This window comes from Pagrus pagrus (assembly GCF_965226575.1).
Source record: "Pagrus pagrus genome assembly, chromosome: 14".
Lineage (NCBI taxonomy): Eukaryota > Metazoa > Chordata > Actinopteri > Spariformes > Sparidae > Pagrus > Pagrus pagrus.
In genome coordinates, this window is record NC_140198.1 from 20,750,840 (window position 1) to 20,768,922 (window position 18,083).

The window sequence follows — 18,083 nt, forward strand, 5'->3', positions numbered from 1 at the left end:
GGATGTTAGTGCTACATTTAGTTTGTCGTCTTTTAACGAAATGTCATGGTGCGTTTCTCTGATTAAAGTTGTCGTATCCTTGTTGATTGACAGTCGGCAGGAAGGAGTTTCAGCGTTCAGAGGTCACACGTTCTCTCCCGTCCTCCCCAAAGAGGCTGGCAGTGGTTCCTCCCAAACCGCAGTCCCCAGGTGAGTCTTTTCCCCTGTTACCAAAATACAACATACAAAATACTGTACATACATGAAGTTACTGACAGCTGTCTTTCAACCCAGTCGCCAGAATAAATGTTGGCAATCTACGTTTCTGCAAACCTGTTTGAATGTAAATACGGTATGAGCCTTTGCAGAAACATTTACTACCAACTATCCCGGCGACAGGCGAAGTTCAACCAAAGTGGCCAAATTAAGTCTCACACACACACACAGGAACCAAAAAGTCAAAACAATAGACCATTTTTTTTTTTTCACATTTTGACTTGTCAAAGTAGTAAAAGCACAGGTGTTACTAATAACATTAACAACAACTCCATTATGTTCAGGTGTCTCAGTGTGTGAGCGTGAACCACCCTGCACAATACTCTGGATGTCTTCTGTGAAAGAGGCGATTTTCACAGTTGTTGTTCGAGCTAGAAAAGCTTGCACAATAGGCTTTTTCTCGGCAGACATTTTGACCTGTCACACTTAAACACAATCACAGGTGACATTAATGACATAAATTATGGCTGCAGCCTATTCAGTTGTTGCAGCTCCAGGGCTCTGGGGAAATACATGCCGACATACTTAGACACTTGAATAGAAAAGCGTTTCACACCTGTGTTTTCTTGCAATTTGACATGTCTGCTGTTAAAAAGTAGTATGTCAGAACCCCTGCTGGCCTGTCTACATATGTACCACCCTTATTAATGAATTCTGCCTGTGTTTGATGAGTTGAAAAGGTTTCGCTCCTCCATTCCACTACGGGTGCGTTACCGCTTTTCAAAATCGGTTTAAAGAAATGCAAACGAGCCAGAGCCTTTTCCCCTACAGCAGAATGATAATGGGTGCAGCCAGACACTCCAGCACTGACTCAGCTTGTCGAGGTATGTCTGGCAATGCGAGACTATCATTTGACTGACCTCCTCCTCCTCCAGCCCACTCTCCCTAACCCTTTCTAAAAATAGTCTTTATATACTGTATACAACCTTTTCATAACACGCTCAAACCCAGAAGCAGCTTGCATTCGTCCACTGTTTCTGAGATCTTCTATGTTGCGGTTTGATCCCTGCCGTCTGGACATTTTCTTTCTCTCGGCTCTGTAGGTGGTAAAATCATTTTTTTTCACAGGATTGCACAGGGCCTCCCCATCTTTCCTCGCAGAGTTGACACGTCTCCTCAGGCTACACCACTCTCTCCGCTCACTTCACTGTTTCTCACCAAAGTGCTGCTGTTACTGTTCACCCGTGTCCTCGCTGCATCTTGTGCTGGACCTCGTCTCCTCCCACGCAGTCGCTAAATAAGAACATTTTTTCTTCTCTCCGAGTCTGTTGTTTGCTTGTGTTTAAAGATATTGTCAGTGTGTTGCTCCTACTTGAAGCTGTTCTCGAAGGTGTGCCAGGAAAAAATGAAAGCGAAATTTACTGAATAACCGGCCCTTACCACCTTTAGCCAGAGCCAAGCAGCCACACGCACACACACACTAGTGTCTGCACCCTGCAGTGTCTGCCGTCGCCTTTTCTCATTGTTGCTCGCATCATTATTCCTCCTCCATCAGCTCCTCCGCTGTCATCTGCATGCTGCCTTCACACTCAGCCACTAAAACTCATTTGGTATGCACTCAACTCTCCCTAACCTCTCAGGTAGAACCTACAGAAAAACGGAGTGTGTGTGTGTCTGTCTGCAAAAAAACGACATTTACATAAGACTTGTAGTCATTTTTTAAAGACAGGGAATCCTATTGTGCCTTTAAGACCCCCCCCCCCCCCCCCCCCATTTAGATCTATTTGCACAGATATACTTGCAAGGATATCTTTTCTCTATATTGGCCTTAAACATCCATCACCATCCCAATCATTCACCTCCAGCTACCTCCCCCTCTTCTTACTGAATTCTTTGTCTCTTCGCTCTCTCTCTTCTCTCATTTACCCGTGGCCCTCAGCAATCCCCTTATTTTATCCCCCCGCCTCCTCCCTCTAACTGACTCATTACCTGGGACCCTGCACCCCAAGCCCAGCCTCACGTTGTCATGGAGACCGTTCCTCATGCCTCAGTGGGCCTGAATGATACGGTCGAGGCAGGTGATGTGGAGCTGCAGTCGTTTCGTATATTTCGTGCGCGCAGACGTTTAGTCAGAGGGTTTATTTCAAAAGAACGCAGTCGATCCGAGTAATGCCGTGTTCTGATGCTGTGCTTCTCCACAGGCCAATAACGTGTTCACACTTCATGACAAGGTGACTAACACAGAGGTTAATCTGACTGCATGTGCGTCAACTGCAGCTTAATGGTTTGCGTCCCCCCCGGAGGAGAAATGGCTGTCACATGTTTGTCTGGCCTTTAAATCACCTTCATCATTAGCCTATAGTTAAAACACCATACGAATAATACAAGTTTACAGTGTCTATATATTAGTGGATGCAGCAGCTCGATCATTTCTTGATATGGATCACATTCATCACGAGATTAGGTGGTCCAGCATGAGGAGCGCCAGACTGGGAATCACCCCAAGGCCTCCTCTGTGGAAAAGATTCAATTAACTTACGACCATTTATCATGTGAACACAGTCATTAGCAATAGGTCAGGTCAAATCTCCTCTGATTTAATGCTCATCAATTTCATTATTATAGTTAGATGTGTCCCAGTTAGATTTAGGAATTAGTACATGACTAATTAATGGCATAAGGGAGATATCATATATTGTATATTATATTTGAATATTTCTATGTGCTATGTTTTTTATAATGTTTCTCCTAAAAAAGACAGTCATGTAGACTCACTTCTGACTTAATTTAATTGTCTGTATTTGTTTTCTTCCCCCCCTCGCAGTCCAGTCTGTGCAGCGGCCCGCAGCAGCAGTGCGAGGGTCGGCTCCCCCGGGGTCCCCTCGCCGCGTTGCCCCCCTGAGGCTGCAGCAGGAACAGCAGGAGAGCCTGCAGAGAGAGAAAGAGGAGGCTCAGCAGAAAGAGAAGGAGAGGCAAGCAGAGGAAAGAGAAAAAGAAGAGCAAAGGCATGAGGTGAGTTGTTGGGAGCAATCCAAGGGCGTGGGTTTTGTTTTAAGCGGAACATTTTCAGCGTAAAACACCCAATTTCCTGCTTCCATATTCTTTTTATTCACCACTTTCTGCAGTTGCTGCATCAATTCATACTAGAAATGTCTTTATTTGTAACAGGAAAACACAAATCAGACATGCAAATCTTTAAAGAAAATAGAATAAAAGGCACTCAGGCTCTCTCAAGCAGTTAAAATGTCAAAATAAAAGTCCTCTCCTTTTCTTTCTTGTTTCTACTCGGGGGCACAAATGCACTTGTCCTTACCCCTCCACCCCCCCCCCAAAAAAAGCTACGCCTGTGGGGAAATCTGCAGCAGTTCTCGGTACACTGTGCTATTCTTTTTTTATTATTATTATTATTCAGTTTCATTCTTTGTCACTGCAGGTTCAGCGGCTGCAGGGACGCTGTGAGCAGCAGGAGAGGCAGCTGAGAGCGCTCAGAGAAGAACTGAGGAAGACTTCCTTGGGTCTGGAAGCCTTCATTATTACCACTCAGCATTACTGCCTCAAGGTAGCCAGCTTGAATAATACAATGCATACACTCAATAAAATTAATATTGTCTTACACCATGTTAAATATATCCTGCACTTGAGCATGTTGCCCATACACACTTTTATAGTGCTATCATCATCATGTCCCCAATGATCCCACCACTGACGCACAGGACACTCAAACACGACAGCGGTGACTCAACCTTTCCATTTACTTGAAGCTTGGATTGTAGAGAGCACATGCTCACCCACATGTGAACTCACAAACACATACAGTATTAAACACCATGAGGTGAGATTCACAGCATGGTCCAGCACGATGAGCGGGAGTGATTGCGACTGTGGGAAGGGTCCTCCAGAGTTCAGTGTGCCACAGAGCTCGTTTCATCCAGCTCTCCTTAACCTCTGAGGTGCTGTAGCTGTAATACTACTGTCATGCTGTCGGGGGACCGTCTGATTTCTTTATGGTCACTGTCTGAGTGCTGCAGTCACTGACTCACAGTGCAGACATAGAAGACAGGAATGGCCTATTTGAGGAGGTTTGAGCTCCCTCTGCTGGCGTCAGTCAGACACAGCAGCTACGGTTTTAGCATGTGTGTGTGCCCTTTGAGTTGTGAATGTTTATTAATCATATCAATTAGCCATATTTACAGAAGTGTTTTTTCCACGTTGCCCATGCAGGTTAATTTCAGATTAATCAGCATATCAGGACCTTGTGTACACTGCAGATAAGCTTTCATAATAGTCCTCTGGTGTCTTATCTTTTCAGTTCTTTTTCAAGGCTAACAGCTTTTGTGGTAGTGTTAGTGGAGGTTAAACATTAATTCTGGAAATCATTAGTCATGATTTAAAAAAAAGATAGGCACAGGTTTTGTTTTTCCTTCTGGTGTATCTCTATTTTAAGCCATGCTAGTACATAGCTCCAAAGGTTTGTCCAACACTTTGATTAACAACCAAGTGACTGCTGGGCCATTACATTCCCATCAGCCATAGCTGGACTTTGTGTTGGTTAGCAAATGTTAGCCTGCTAGTGTGCTTAACTGAGATGATGAACATGGTATGCTTAACATTAGCCTACACCTGCTAAACATTTACATGTTAGAATTGCTAGCATTGTGAGCATGTTACCTTGCTTACATTAGCATTTAGCTCAAAGCCTCACAGGGCTGCTAGCATATTGCTGCACATTATAGTCTTGTTACATACAGTAATCAAATATTTAAAAGTGCAATATGAAAGAATTGGCCACCTCTCAAAATTATGCTCCAAACAAATAGGGGGTTAACAAAATAGCGGAAGCTAGTTAGCTCAGTGGGAGCATGCCTATGTTCCCACAGCCCTATGTTCCTACCCTAACCACTTCCCCTTCCCTAACCCTAACCACTTCCTCTTCCCTAACCCAAACCTCTTCCCCTTCCCTAAACCCAACCCTTCCCTTTCTCCAACCCTAACCTCTTCCCCTCCCCTAACCCTAAATTGTGGGAACATAGGGCTGTGGGACCATGGGCTGTGGGAACATAGGCATGACCCCAGCTCCGGTTAGCCGTGCAGCCGGCGGTCCAAACTGGGAGCTTGAAGCACTAGAAGTGTTGGTGTTTACACCTCCAGCATAGGAGCTTTGGGCCTGGGTTGGGAAGGGGTTAGCTGGCTAGCCTGCTGACCTGAGTAGATATCTCAGTAGTAGTCCATACTCCAGTATTAACTGCATTAATGGCACATTAAACTTGCAATAATAATTTTGTTTACTTCCAATTTTCAGAGCAAAACTACAGAAGAAAACCAAAGGAAGTTGTCCTTGGAAATGCAAAAGATCAGAGATGAAATGGGTAAGTGAGCGCCAAGGGTCAGGGGTCCCAGTAAGCCATGATTGATTGATAGTGAACCTGCATGAACAATAGCACAACCCTGAAACCAAAGTAGCTAAATTAAATTTGTATTCTTACTGTTTACACCTGTTTTTATTCTTACTGTGACAAGTCCAGATGTCTTCTTGAAAAAGGCCATGGCTATTTATTTTTCTGTATTTATATTTGTTGATTTGCTGAAGGAGTTTGGAGGACTGAGGGAGCACCATTTCATTCTACTTTGTTTATTTTTCTAATCAATTCCACATAACTGCTTTTGATTAAAATTCTATCTAACTAAAATTAAACTTAGTGACCCAAGTTTGTATAGTCGGTCTTTGAGATATGATCACAAGATAGGTTCTACTTCATACACAGCATTTAATACGGCACGATGGGAGAGACTCCATCGGGAAAAGACGGCGCTGGAGGTGGCATTTGAACGAGAGCTGCAGGAGCTGCAGCTGCAGCAGGAGGCGGAGCTGGCTGCGGTGGAGGAGGGGCTTAGGAAGTGTCACTCGGCTGAGGCGGAACACCTGAAGGCGGAGCATCGCTCAGAGATGGAGGAGCTGAGGACCCATCAACAGGAGCAGGTGAGAGGAAGGCATCATGGGAGACATGTCTGTTTTAGCTTTGATTAAAATCCGATCTTTCACTTGAGTATCCGGTCAGTCTTTAAAGGACATTACTCTGTGTGTGTGTGTGTGTGTGGGTGTGTATGTTAGGTGGAGGAGATGACTGTCAACCACCAGGCAGCCATTCAGGAGCTTAGAGACATGCATAACATCACCATGGCAACACTGCATGAGGAGCACGCCCGTACCATGAGAGGTATGATTTTAGGCCTCATTTAAAAAACACAATATGACACCAGTGCTGCTAGAAACAACACCAACTCTCTTTTGTTGCACTTCCGACTCTCTGTGTGTGTAGACTTAAGGAAAGCTCATGAGCAACAGAAGATGCTGCTAGAGGAGGATTTTGAGAAACTCAGGCTTTCTCTACAGGTATGATTCCATTAAAAACATGCTCAATGGTCATTCTTTGGTCATGCACGCTAATACGTACTGATAGGATGAATCTTATTGTGTTTGTACAGGATCAAGTGGATACTCTCACATTTCAAAACCAGAGTCTGAGAGACAAAGCCAAACGTTTTGAGGAGGCTCTGAGGAGGAGTACAGATGAGCAGATAGTTGTGAGTTTACCTACAGCTACCTACTCTATGACTATAACTATGAGTCACTGGGAATATTATAGATATCCAAATATCTCTATGATAAACCCCATCGTCATCACTCTGTATCTTTCTTTTCTCCTTTTTCTCTTCTTTGTGTCTTTAACAGGATGCTCTGGCTCCGTACCAGCACATCGAGCAAGATCTGAAGAGCTTGAAGGAGGTTGTGGAAATGAAGAACCAGCAGATACACCAGCAAGAGAAGAAGATATCTGATCTGGAGAAAGTGGTAGGCTCAAATAAGCTAGCCCAACCCCTCTGTCACAAGCACACACACACACACACACACACACACACACACACAGGCACACTGGTCTTGAAACACATAATTGCCATTGTATAATAAAGGAATATAGCACTTAACAATGTTGTTAAGTGTTCTACAATAAAATGAGAATGAATGACATGAACTTAGGGTCAGATATAAAAGCAGTGAAAACAACATGTGAAAAAGTAAAGTTTTAAGAAGAGATTTAAAAGAAGCTGGACTTGGTGTGTCTAAGTATAGCAGGTGAGAGTTCCATGGTGTGGTGGCTCTCAGTGGCGGAATGAAAAAGGGCACCAGCTGTATGCGGTAGGGCATCAGGATCTGAGTGTTTTAATGGCTTGAATAGCTGAGTGTCATCAGCGTAAAGGATCCGAGAACGGATCCTTGAGGTACACACACACGTCCACCAACACCAGCAGTTACTTTAAAGATTGCAGTGTCAGTACTACGAAGCGCTCTCAAACTATTATGTCTGGTGAATAAAATATTGCGCTGTGGTTGTGTTCTACTTTTGAGCAGGCTCAAAAGAACGTGTTCCTTGAGGAGAAGGTCCAGGTTCTGCAGCAGCAGAATGAGGATATGAAGGCTCGTATTGAAATGAACCTTGTCCTGTCCAGGTAAGACACTTTCAATCATAATCATCACCATGTGGAGATTTTGAGCTATAATTAAGTATGAAACGCTGCATTGTTCCCTGCAGGCAACTGTCAGAGGAGAACGCCAACCTCCATGATTCCGTTGAGAAGGAGAGCACCGAGAAGAAGCGGCTGAGTCGCAACAATGAGGAGCTCCTGTGGCGTCTCCAGACCAGCCCCCTCATATCCCCTGCCTCTTCTCCACTGCACCGCTCCTTCTCCAACTCCCCCATCCCTTCATCCCCATTTTTCTCCTCCTCACCCGTAGCAGGCTGCGACTCCCCCACCCACTGCTACGGCTGTCCCCAGCAGGCTCAATACTGCTCCCCCTCACACAGAGCCTCCACCAATCAAAACCTCTCCCCTGGACCAGGCACACCCACTCACAGGGCAGCCAGCAATCAGAATTACTCCCCTGGCCCGGCCACGCCCACACACAGAGTGTCAGCCAATGGCTGTAACTCACCCAGTTGTCTCAGCTCTTTGCAGAGATAAGCTCACATTTCTCTTTCTCTCTCTCTCTCGTTTTCATCACATTCTCTTTCATTTCCTTCATTCTGCTCTCTCCTCCTTTTCAATTTTTGAATGTGAATGGTGTTGAAGTACATGTTGGAGAAAAACAAGGGCTGTGGTTTCCAGTCATCACAGGACAAGCTGGACAAAGTCATGAACTTTCAAGTCTCTTGGTGATGCTGGCGGTGTCCGTCAAGTGAATCACAACACAGATACAATAAGACTGATAAATAATGTAATGGATGCAGATGACTGCAGCTCAGCCTCGGCCCCATTCACAACTTGTATGTAGTCCTGGAAGTGTAGACTGTATATACTGTATGATAGTGGCACGGATAGTGTCGACATGTAGAGAAACCTCCCTGCATGGGTAGTCACGATGAGTCCCGCACAGAGGAAACAGTACAGATGGAAAGTAGCACACTCTTGTCACCACAACACAATGTGTTATAAACACGGTCATGCCCTTGATAAAATAAGCTATATTCTCTCTCATTGGGATTAGTTTCTCATATTCAAGCCTGAGCTGCAATTCTGAGTTATGAACTGAATCAGCTTTCAACAGAAATGTTTTTTTTTGTTTTTGTTTTTTTTGTTTAGTTTATCATCCGGAAAAATCCCCAACAAAGCGCCTTATACTTCGTCCTGCCGTCTCACCAGCAGAGGACAAGCAGCATTTTATTCCATGAACGGCTTTGGATAAAGAATTAGTTTGTAAATGAAAGTGAATCGTGTTTTTCAGCCGTTAAACATTTTGTAATTACTTCAATGCTGATAGTTTTACTTGTGTGGGACAACCCTACCTGGAACCCCAGCCATTTTACCTGCAAAACACAGAGGACTTAAACGTTCAAACCTTGCCAGGTCTTCCTACATGAGCTACGAGGGATCCCTCAGGTCAACATGCAAAAACTACGTCTGCCATTTTGTATTTTACCTCAGCGGGAATGTGCAGTCTGTTGCGTAGCTCAACAGCGACATCAACAACAACACACAACACACAGAGCTACCAGGGAGCTCGAAGCTAAGGGGGAAAAAACCCAACACAGGAATCTGTTTTAAATGTCGTGGATTTCTTTGAAACGTGATATCTAATTCATTTGTTACATGTATTTTGCTACTTCAGCAAGCATGTACTGTGAAAGTCTTCCAGTCTTAATGTGAAACTTATTATTGCTGTGATCTGTCTATTTATTAAGCTTGAGGCGTGAAGCAAATGAATGGTGTTTGTAACTTTTGAAAATAACACATATGGGACACAAGTGGAATATGTGATGTACCCGAGGAGAAAGGAAATATAGTGCAGATGGTTTTTTTTTACTTGCCATACATGGGTGGTGTTCAGGGGACTGACTTATGATATGATATGGGTCTATAAGCTATGTAGGTTAAAGGTGCAATATGTAAGGTTTTAGTGGAAAACTTAAAATGATCGACAGAATGTGAAGAAATAACGGTTTTGGTGTCATGATGTCTATGTATCGTGTTTCAGATATCTACTGAAGGTGGCATGCTAACCAGCTTGCCCCAGCCCTTCCTGGTTCAGAGCTCCTGTACAGTTAGCAGCAGTGTTACTCTGGTGATATGCTGCTTTCTATTTCTTTTGGGTACAAACAGGTGGCCAATTCTTACATACTGCACCTTTAAAAAAAAAAGTACAGGTTAACTCTCTGTTTACCTCTTTGTGACTCGTGTTACAGAGATTAGCGTAACCCAGTGTCAGCCTGTGTTAACCTTTTCATAACCTCTTCTGATGCTTCGGGTTTGTTTATCGGAATGACACTTTTTATCCTGCGAGTGTTGCGTTCAAACTTTTGCGAGCTACGCTGAATTCTCAGCGCGCAAGAATATATCGTTCAGGGAATTATTTTCTAAATTTAGATTAGAAATATTGTCAATTTTCATTTTGTATAGCTTCTCTACAGAGCATTATACACTCTCCCGAGATAATTTTCCACTTCTATAAAATACGACAGAGAAACCATCCTTTGGTATATAAAATGAGAATTATTTTATAGCATACAGTATGTCATAAATGCCTCCTGCTCTGTACTCTATAACTTACCCTCAGGGTCTTTCATCCGGCTTTGAACAATGTAGAACACTACAGTATTATACAGTTTAGTCTCAGTGAATTACTCATATTGTAACAAACAAAGCTAAAACTGCTGTAAATAAACGAGGACAGTGAGAAGGGATGAGGGTAAGTTTACGTTGGCTAATAGGAGCAGGATTTAGGGTTAGTCGCTAATGTAATTTTGTTAAAGTTATGTAGATGCATGGGGGGTGTGGGGGGGCAGCATCAAGGCTTTGACATTCCTTGCAGTGCCCCTGGTCACTTTTTCTATTAAGTTAACCTTTTACCAGCATGTAAACAAGGGCGTTTCTGGGTTGCCAGTTTTTTCAGTCAAATACTTTTAAGTGGATCCTTAACTGCGATACCAGCACTTTTGATGGTTGCTAAAAAGTGACAAGAAAAACAAACAAAAAAAAAGATTCTTTCATCAAGATTTTTTTGTACGATACGATACAGGGTTGAATGCTCTTAAACAAAAGAATGTCAAGTGCAGCATAGGATTTGAGACGCGTCTCTCAATTCTCACTTATTTTGTACCTACACACTGACGATTTTGAGAATGTCTTTGCACAACGATCGCGTTGTAAGAATTTGCCCGTCAGAGAGTCACTGTGTTATCAAACGTTTAGGATTACGGTTCACCTGCGTCGTTCTTCAGGGTCCTCCTAAAGGTCACTTCAGGTGCAAAAGAATACAGCCTAAAAAAATGCAACAAAGACTACTGTTTACAAACGACAGCGTAAATTTCATATTGAATTGATAATTCACTTTTTGAATGGACTTTGATTTCTAAACAATGAACTGGTATTGTAATGACCCTCCAATGTGTCCTGTGGACATCTGTGTCTCACTATACGCTGAATGTCAAAAATGTAATGACTGCATTTTATACGAGTCATTCATGTGATTTTGTTTAATATGGAAGGACCTCTCGTCTGATCACTATGTAGCAGCCATTTAATATGTAGCACTTGGTTGAGCCTCCCCACAACAAACATGGGTAGTCTATATAATTCATTAGGGATTGAAGCGTCCATGTTAATTTTTAAATGCTGCTGTAGCAAAATATTCCCATGGCTTGTCAACTTTCAGCACTAGAATTTCAATTTGTGGAGGTAAGCTATACAATTACCCCTTATCGATTTGGTCCAGAGACGAAGTTTACTGAATTAGTTTGTTCTGGCACTGATTGTATGTTTGAATGTAAATACATTTACAACATGAGTTGTGTCTTAGTGCACCGACAAAGTGATAGAAGCATGTTTTTTCCTGTCTTTGCTGTTTCTCGCTCTCCCTTTCTCTTTCTTTTACCTCTCTGCATCTGTGATGGTCGAAATGTAACTGTAGCGTAGGAGGCCTAGCGGACGAGGAATGAGATAGGTCAACATGTAATGTATACACGGTATGTTGATGCTATTATTTGTACTTTTTGAGGGAGAACACAGTATTAAAAATATCCAAGAAAAGTCATGTGATTTCCAAGAGTTCAAGTGTGTTTATCTGCATGCTGCAACATGTATTCTGTATACAAGCGATTCTCCCCGGTGACAGAAAACTAGATTTTCAGGTTCGGTCTTGACTACAAGCATCAAAGTATACTTGGACAAAACTATCAGATTTAGAGTCTGTTGTCTTTCTCTTTTTCTGTGTCTAGAAACAACTCTGTGAGGTTCAAAGTTCAACAAAAAAGTAGACCACCAAACAAAAAATACTACAAAACCTAAAACTTACACAACAGTTTTCACCTTTGGTTATTTGTTTATAGATTCTTTCATTTTTAAAACCTTTTAGACGGAAAAAAATATTTGATTTCTGAAGCCCTTTTACAACAGGGCCTTCTCATTGATAAAATGAGATGTGAAGCTCAGAGGGGTTTTAAGAAAACTGTTCAGTGATATAATATAATATCACAACAACAACAGATACTTTGTAAGCTGTAAATGAAAATTTCAACAATTCCACATTTTAAATATTTTACATTTATTGTATCAAAGTATGAACCAATCAACATTACATCATATAATATGAATGACACGATATCTATTACATAATTTTAGCAACGTATAATCTGAGTTTCAAAGGCATGTAAACTCTAAGGACCACTTTGAATTTCATCCATTAGCAGGCCTGGCATGATCACAGCTTGACTAAATAAACCACAAAGGTGTTTCTGTGATCAGTCTAAAAGATTAAAGGTCAGTCACACAACAATCAAGCATTATCTTGGACGTGGCTGTTTATTTCACAAGGAGCCACAGAAATGTACCCCGACCCCATCAGCAGGCCCGGTCTGATCACAGCTTGACTACGTAAATCACAAAGGTGTTTCTGTGATCAGTATAAAAACATAGAATGTCAGCCATACAGAAATCAAGCATTATCTTGCACGTAGCTGTTTATTTCACAAGGTGCCACAGAAATGTACCCCAACCCCGCCTGCCTCCGTTTTCTATAACTTCAGAGGATGAGCAAACTAAAGTGTCGCTGATGAATCACTTCCGCATGAAATGAGACAGGACATCCATGGGCAGGGGGAAGATGATGGTGGAGTTCTTCTCTGCCGCGATGGTGTTGAGGGTCTGCAGGTAGCGAAGCTGCAGGGCTGAGGGAGACTCTGCGATCACAAGGGACGCCTCCTTCAGGGCACGGGAGGCATTCATCTCACCCTCTGCTGCAATAACCTGTAGATCAAGGAGAGATTAGATTAGCACATTGTAACTTGCCTAAAACTAAATGTGCTTTTTAGCAAATTATTGTGAATTAAAGGTCCCATATTAGCTTATTTTATTTTTATTTGGATGTGTACTGGAAAATATTTACATGCTTTAATGTTCAAAAACACATTATTTTTCTCATGCTGTCCATTGAAATTCTATTCACTCTCTGTCTGAATGCTCTGTTTTAGTGCCTGTCTCTTTAAGGCCTCCCGAAAAGTACACTCTGCTCTCATTGGTCAGCTCCTACAGGCCTGAGCGGGCATCGCCCACTGTGTTTCAGCATCAGCTCTGACAGTGTTTTGGAACCATGGCCGTGCAGGAGGCGAGGCTGAGGTTGGTGACTGTATAGTTGTGACATCACAACCTTACAGAAAGGGCAGTTTCTGAACTCGGGCTGTGGTCGTTGATCCGTGGCTTGAGTGTTTTGCTTCTTTCACAGTATTTATAGAGCAAATAGACCTGCTTTATCATCAACACAGATATGGGAACTTTAACACTGTATATGTCGTGTCACATGTCCTGACCTTGGCTCTGGCCTCTCTTGCAGCCTCTGCTTCAGCAGCCATGGCTCTCTGCAGCTGATGCGGCAGCTTCACATCTTTAATCTCCACACGCTCCACCTTGATGCCCCAGTCGTCTGTGGCCTCATCCAGGTTGGACTGGAAAAGACAGGAAGAGGAAGAAATTACACCTGTAGCTTACACTGATTAATCTATAACAAAAAAATAAATAAAATATCAGTCAATAGTAATAATCTGAAAAGAAATTCTATTGATCTGTATTCTGTACCTGCATGCTGTGAGCGATGCCCTCACGGTCAGACAGGAGCTCAGCCAGGTTCTTGGTCCCCAGGACGTTTCTGAGGGTGGTTTGAGCCAGCAGCCGGGTGGAGAAATCAGCATTAGACACGTTGGCCACAGAGGCGATGGGGTTGCTGACGCGGAAGTACACCACTCCGTCCACACTAACTGTAACTGAGTCCTTGGTCAGGATCTAGGGTAGAAATACATGACAGTTTTTTGTGCGCGTCCACAGATATTACCTGTGATTATTTTATGATGCTGCAGTTTCATGTTGTTCTACCTCTTGTGGTGGGATGTCAAATGAAACTGTTCGCAGATCAACCTTCGTGCAGTTGTCAGTGCATGGCAAAACAAAGAAAATGCCTGTGGACAAACAGGTAAAAAGCATGAATTTCCACTAGAAAACAGAATTAATTTGATATTACCTTTTTTTTTTGTTTAACCACAAATGATTTCCCCAATTCTCAGTGTGTCTACCTGGTCCTTTGGCCTTCCTGTCTGTAATGCGACCCAGTCTGAAGATGACGGCGCGCTCATACTCCTGAACAATCTGCAGGTAGAGCACAGCACAAGCTCAATTCACATTCAAATGCGCAACAAAGGAAATGGTGGTTTCTGCTCTTCTACCCGCTGTGCTGATTTCCTGAGGTCACTCACCTTCACACAAAACCAGATGGTGATGGGGAAGAGGAGAGCGGTGAAGAAGCCAGAGACTATGACTATGAACCATCCAATGCATCCCAACGACCCTGTCCGTTCAGCTGGAGATAGAAAGAGACATCGATGTGTGTTTGACATACTGTAGCTCAAGTAGAGAGGAAAGCATGGAAAGGATGTGAGGATCACATAAACCAGTCTGAAGTCACTTCTGATCCCTTTGGAAGTGGAGGTGATGTATTTTGGCCCTGATGTAACTCAACCGCAGAGCACACCTGCCCATTTTAATCACCTTGGGTAAATACATGTCTTCTGTTAACAATGGTAATTAATATTCCTTTTTGAATTGGAACAGAGCATTATTTATATGTCCTTCATGGATTGTGCTTCTGTTTTCCAGTTTAAATCTTTAGAAACTCAGATTACACACAGAGCGATTCACACACAGTGCAAACAGCAAAATGTTTACTCATGCAACATGATCTCCTGAGTGCCCCTTTGGCAATAAAAGAAAGTCATTTAGCGAGGGATGGGTCCCCGTGTGACACCGTGTCATAGTTTCCCGCTCTGATGACTGCATTTCAGCCTTTATCTACACGTGTTTCGCAAGAGAGGCCATAACATTGAGCACCCTCGCTGTCAGAGAACGATATTTATATTTTAATTTTTTATTCGAAAAAGCCTCAGCTCTGTGGTCTGGCTTTAGTTCCAATTTTCTTTGTCTTAGTATCATAAATACAAAATATTCTATCTGTCTAGGTGAAACCACAGGAAATGAGGCTGAACCAAAGGACATTCCACTGTTGCATCAAACCGTAAAGAAGCATTATTGTGCATTAGAGAACCGTGCAAATTCACTTCCACTGTTCCTCGTGATCTGTGGCAATCATTGGGAAAGGTCATGTGTTTGTTGGCTAATAGTTTATGAGAATTGTCATGACACAATAATAGATAACGCTGTAGTTAATACTCATAAATCAAGCAGGTTTTAAATCTGTCTCAGGCTTTTGAAGAAATTTGGACTAAAAACACAAATCTGTTCAGGAAATTCACGTTTAAAGGTGCACTATGTAGTTTTGGGGAAGACATTTTATTGACTAAAAACTAACAAACTAAATAAACAAACAAACAACAAACATGTTCATGACTGAATTAACAAACTGACCTTAAAGGACAACACAGCTTCATGCTGTTTTACTTTGTTTATATGTGGTGGACCCTGCCACCTTTCCAGCTTCAAACAGTGTTCTGGGGACCTTATTTTCCTCTGAGAACAGCTTGTTTATTCAGTTATGGAAAAGATAAATATCTCTGAGTTTGTATCGTTACCTCATTAACATTGTAAATATTAAAATTCTGTTTGAATTTCTCCCCCAAAACAACATAGTGCTCCTTTTAAATTGATCGGTCCCGTGTCACCAACAAAAACTTAATTGAAAGCTTTTGCAAATAAAGTGAACACAGTCGTCTATGTAACACAATCCTGTCAAACAGGTTGGCCATAACGAAGACCTTGAAAAAGATTACGCAGCAAAAACCTCTGATATGAAAACTAGCTCTTATCAGCAGCCAAATTGAGGAACTTTCACACACACAACAAACCCAAATGTGTAACATGAATCCAGATGCACACAAATGAAGGGAGACGAACACAAACACTCACAGTCACATGCTTTTGGGACACGAATGCCAGTGACATGTGATTTCTGTCTCTATGACGATGGACTTACACTTTGCCCTAAGCCTCTGCGGCTGCTCTCCACCTGCACAGGTGAGCTCCTTCGTGTACAGCAACAGGAGTCTGTTATGTATAACAGACTCCTGCTCACGCAATTAATGACTATGTACATTCAGGCTGTTGAGTTCCTGGCTCAGGGAAGAGCAAACAACACTGTTGATCTTAGCCTTAAACCAAATCCTGTGTTTTTGTTAATAGCACCAGACTTCTTGTTAATATTTTACTTTTTCAACACCACCAGTACATATAAAAATAAAGCTCTGAAGAAAAGACAGCAAAGACAGTGTGAGTATGGTTTGTCTTACATATTAAATCTTCTTTGCTTTGCATTCCTCTTCTCTTCTGGCTTTCCATTTGGTCCTCCATTTCAATACGCTTGTTCAAAGTGAGAGGGGAAGTGGTTTGAGAGCGTTTGTTGAAGTGCTTGTAATGAGGAGGGAGTCACCCAGCCTTTTAAAGCTGTAATGCTGAAAGAAGAACGGTGTAGGTGTGGCTCTAACTCTGAGTTGATTACTGATCAGGTCATCATCAAAGTACAACTGTCATGATGCGAACACGTCACCGGAAAAATACCAGTAATATATAGAATTCGAGATGTTAAAAGTATGTTTTATTTTTTCACGGTGCATCGACTTAGCAGAGAGATTCCCTCATAGGGCCCTCGTCATTTCACTTCCTACCACAATGAGGAACTATTTGAAAGTCGACAACTGTGGATTACTTAAATTGAGCTCATTTGACTGGGTTCCATTTATTTATAACCTATAATGGTTATCTAATAAAAGTGATGAGAAAAAATAGACATTCGAATAAGTCCCAGACCAGAGAAAGAACAAAAGAACAGGAAGGGGGAATTTAACTGTTTTGTTCCTCCTACTGTTGCAGGAACACAAATGTCATTTATGTAACAATAATGGGAACATTAACACTGGTTTCCATTATGATAAGTAGCAGGGTAATGGATGAAATAACAGTGAAATAATTTGGGGGGGGGGGGGGGAATGTCATATTCTGCTGCTGAAGTAAGAAGAAGAATATACAGTCAGATAAAATGTGCCTGAAATTTTTTTTCATAAGCTCAATCAAACAAATGTTCAGTATGTTGCAGATCTTTCAAAAACAAGACAAAAATAAGGAAGGAAATATTAAAAAGCCTTTATTATTATCATTACTTTTAATAATTGCCCTTTTCATGATTTCATTACGATCAGCCTCTGGTTTTTGAAGTACCCTTTTTCCCCATTTTCCAAGAAAAGCCATTTTTGTTTACATTGTGTTACATAAAGCAACAAGTCATCTTCTTTTTCTCATGTTGCAGATGCTAATAGAACCGGTTCGGTTAAACAGAAAATAGTGATCAAAGTTTAACTACAATGGAAACATGGAGAAATGGAAATTGTTCCTGTGAGATAACAAGGTCAGGTGTTGGAGGTCTTGTGACTAATTGCCACATGTAAGATAGCATTACCTGTGTGTTGTGCAATATGACTTGCTCTCGTGATAACCACTGTATCAAGCTCTAAGAGTGTAAATGGTATACAATAACAGAAACAGAACACAGACAGGGTGCAGTGCCTGGTGCACATTAGACAACGCCTGGGGGCTAGCAGTTATCTCAACTCAAACTGTCCTTACAAACTGAGCATTAATTATTTACATTTATTCATCAGAGCATTCACAATAATGGCAGACTCAGGATGTTTGAGGGGCGGAAAAAATAACACAGAAAGGGCAATGTAGAGAGCACTTTATGTCTTCTCCACTGGAAAGGCATCGTGACCTTTTTTCAACATACTTATTGAGTCTTTCTCTGACTATAAACTTTTAATTTTTAACCTTTTCTATGCTGATAAAATAAA

General features: G+C 42.0%; 2 protein-coding genes across 3 annotated transcripts in view; one reads left to right on the forward strand and one right to left on the reverse strand.

Moving 5' to 3' along the window:
* The window catches only part of mtus2a (microtubule associated tumor suppressor candidate 2a), a 50,253-nt gene extending 38,474 nt beyond the window's left edge, over positions 1-11,779 (forward strand). The window contains exons 6-16 of one of the 2 annotated variants that reach the window (XM_084373333.1): positions 94-189; positions 3,020-3,207; positions 3,629-3,754; positions 5,495-5,561; positions 5,958-6,172; positions 6,305-6,410; positions 6,513-6,586; positions 6,679-6,777; positions 6,926-7,045; positions 7,601-7,701; positions 7,785-11,779. In XM_084373333.1, coding sequence (XP_084229459.1) covers positions 94-189; positions 3,020-3,207; positions 3,629-3,754; positions 5,495-5,561; positions 5,958-6,172; positions 6,305-6,410; positions 6,513-6,586; positions 6,679-6,777; positions 6,926-7,045; positions 7,601-7,701; positions 7,785-8,214 — 1,622 coding nt within the window. In that variant the 3' untranslated portion in view covers positions 8,215-11,779. The remainder of the gene's footprint in view (positions 1-93; positions 190-3,019; positions 3,208-3,628; positions 3,755-5,494; positions 5,562-5,957; positions 6,173-6,304; positions 6,411-6,512; positions 6,587-6,678; positions 6,778-6,925; positions 7,046-7,600; positions 7,702-7,784) is intronic. The other variant, XM_084373334.1, reaches the window with a different exon arrangement.
* Positions 11,780-12,274: 495 nt separating this feature from the next.
* Positions 12,275-16,625, reverse strand: stoml3b (stomatin (EPB72)-like 3b). Its single transcript, XM_084373391.1, has 7 exons — positions 16,530-16,625; positions 14,487-14,590; positions 14,307-14,379; positions 14,110-14,192; positions 13,816-14,019; positions 13,551-13,685; positions 12,275-12,990 (listed from the first exon to the last, which is right to left on the reverse strand). Exons 1-7 carry the CDS (start codon positions 16,588-16,590, stop codon positions 12,802-12,804), a joined length of 849 nt encoding a protein of 282 aa, XP_084229517.1. The 5' UTR covers positions 16,591-16,625; the 3' UTR covers positions 12,275-12,801.
* Between the last annotated feature and the right edge of the window lie 1,458 nt (positions 16,626-18,083).

What these genes read in the sequence shown, in the direction of transcription:
- stoml3b (XM_084373391.1), bottom strand. Translation starts at nt 16,590, where the DNA reads ATGGAGGACCAAATGGAAAGCCAGAAGAGAAGAGGAATGCAAAGCAAA. An exon ending in CCATCTGGTTTTGTGTGAAG is followed by an intron (nt 14,380 to 14,486) that starts GTGAGTGACCTC and finishes CTCTACCTGCAG; the next exon opens with ATTGTTCAGGAGTATGAGCG. An exon ending in TTGACATCCCACCACAAGAG is followed by an intron (nt 14,020 to 14,109) that starts GTAGAACAACAT and finishes TTTCTACCCTAG; the next exon opens with ATCCTGACCAAGGACTCAGT.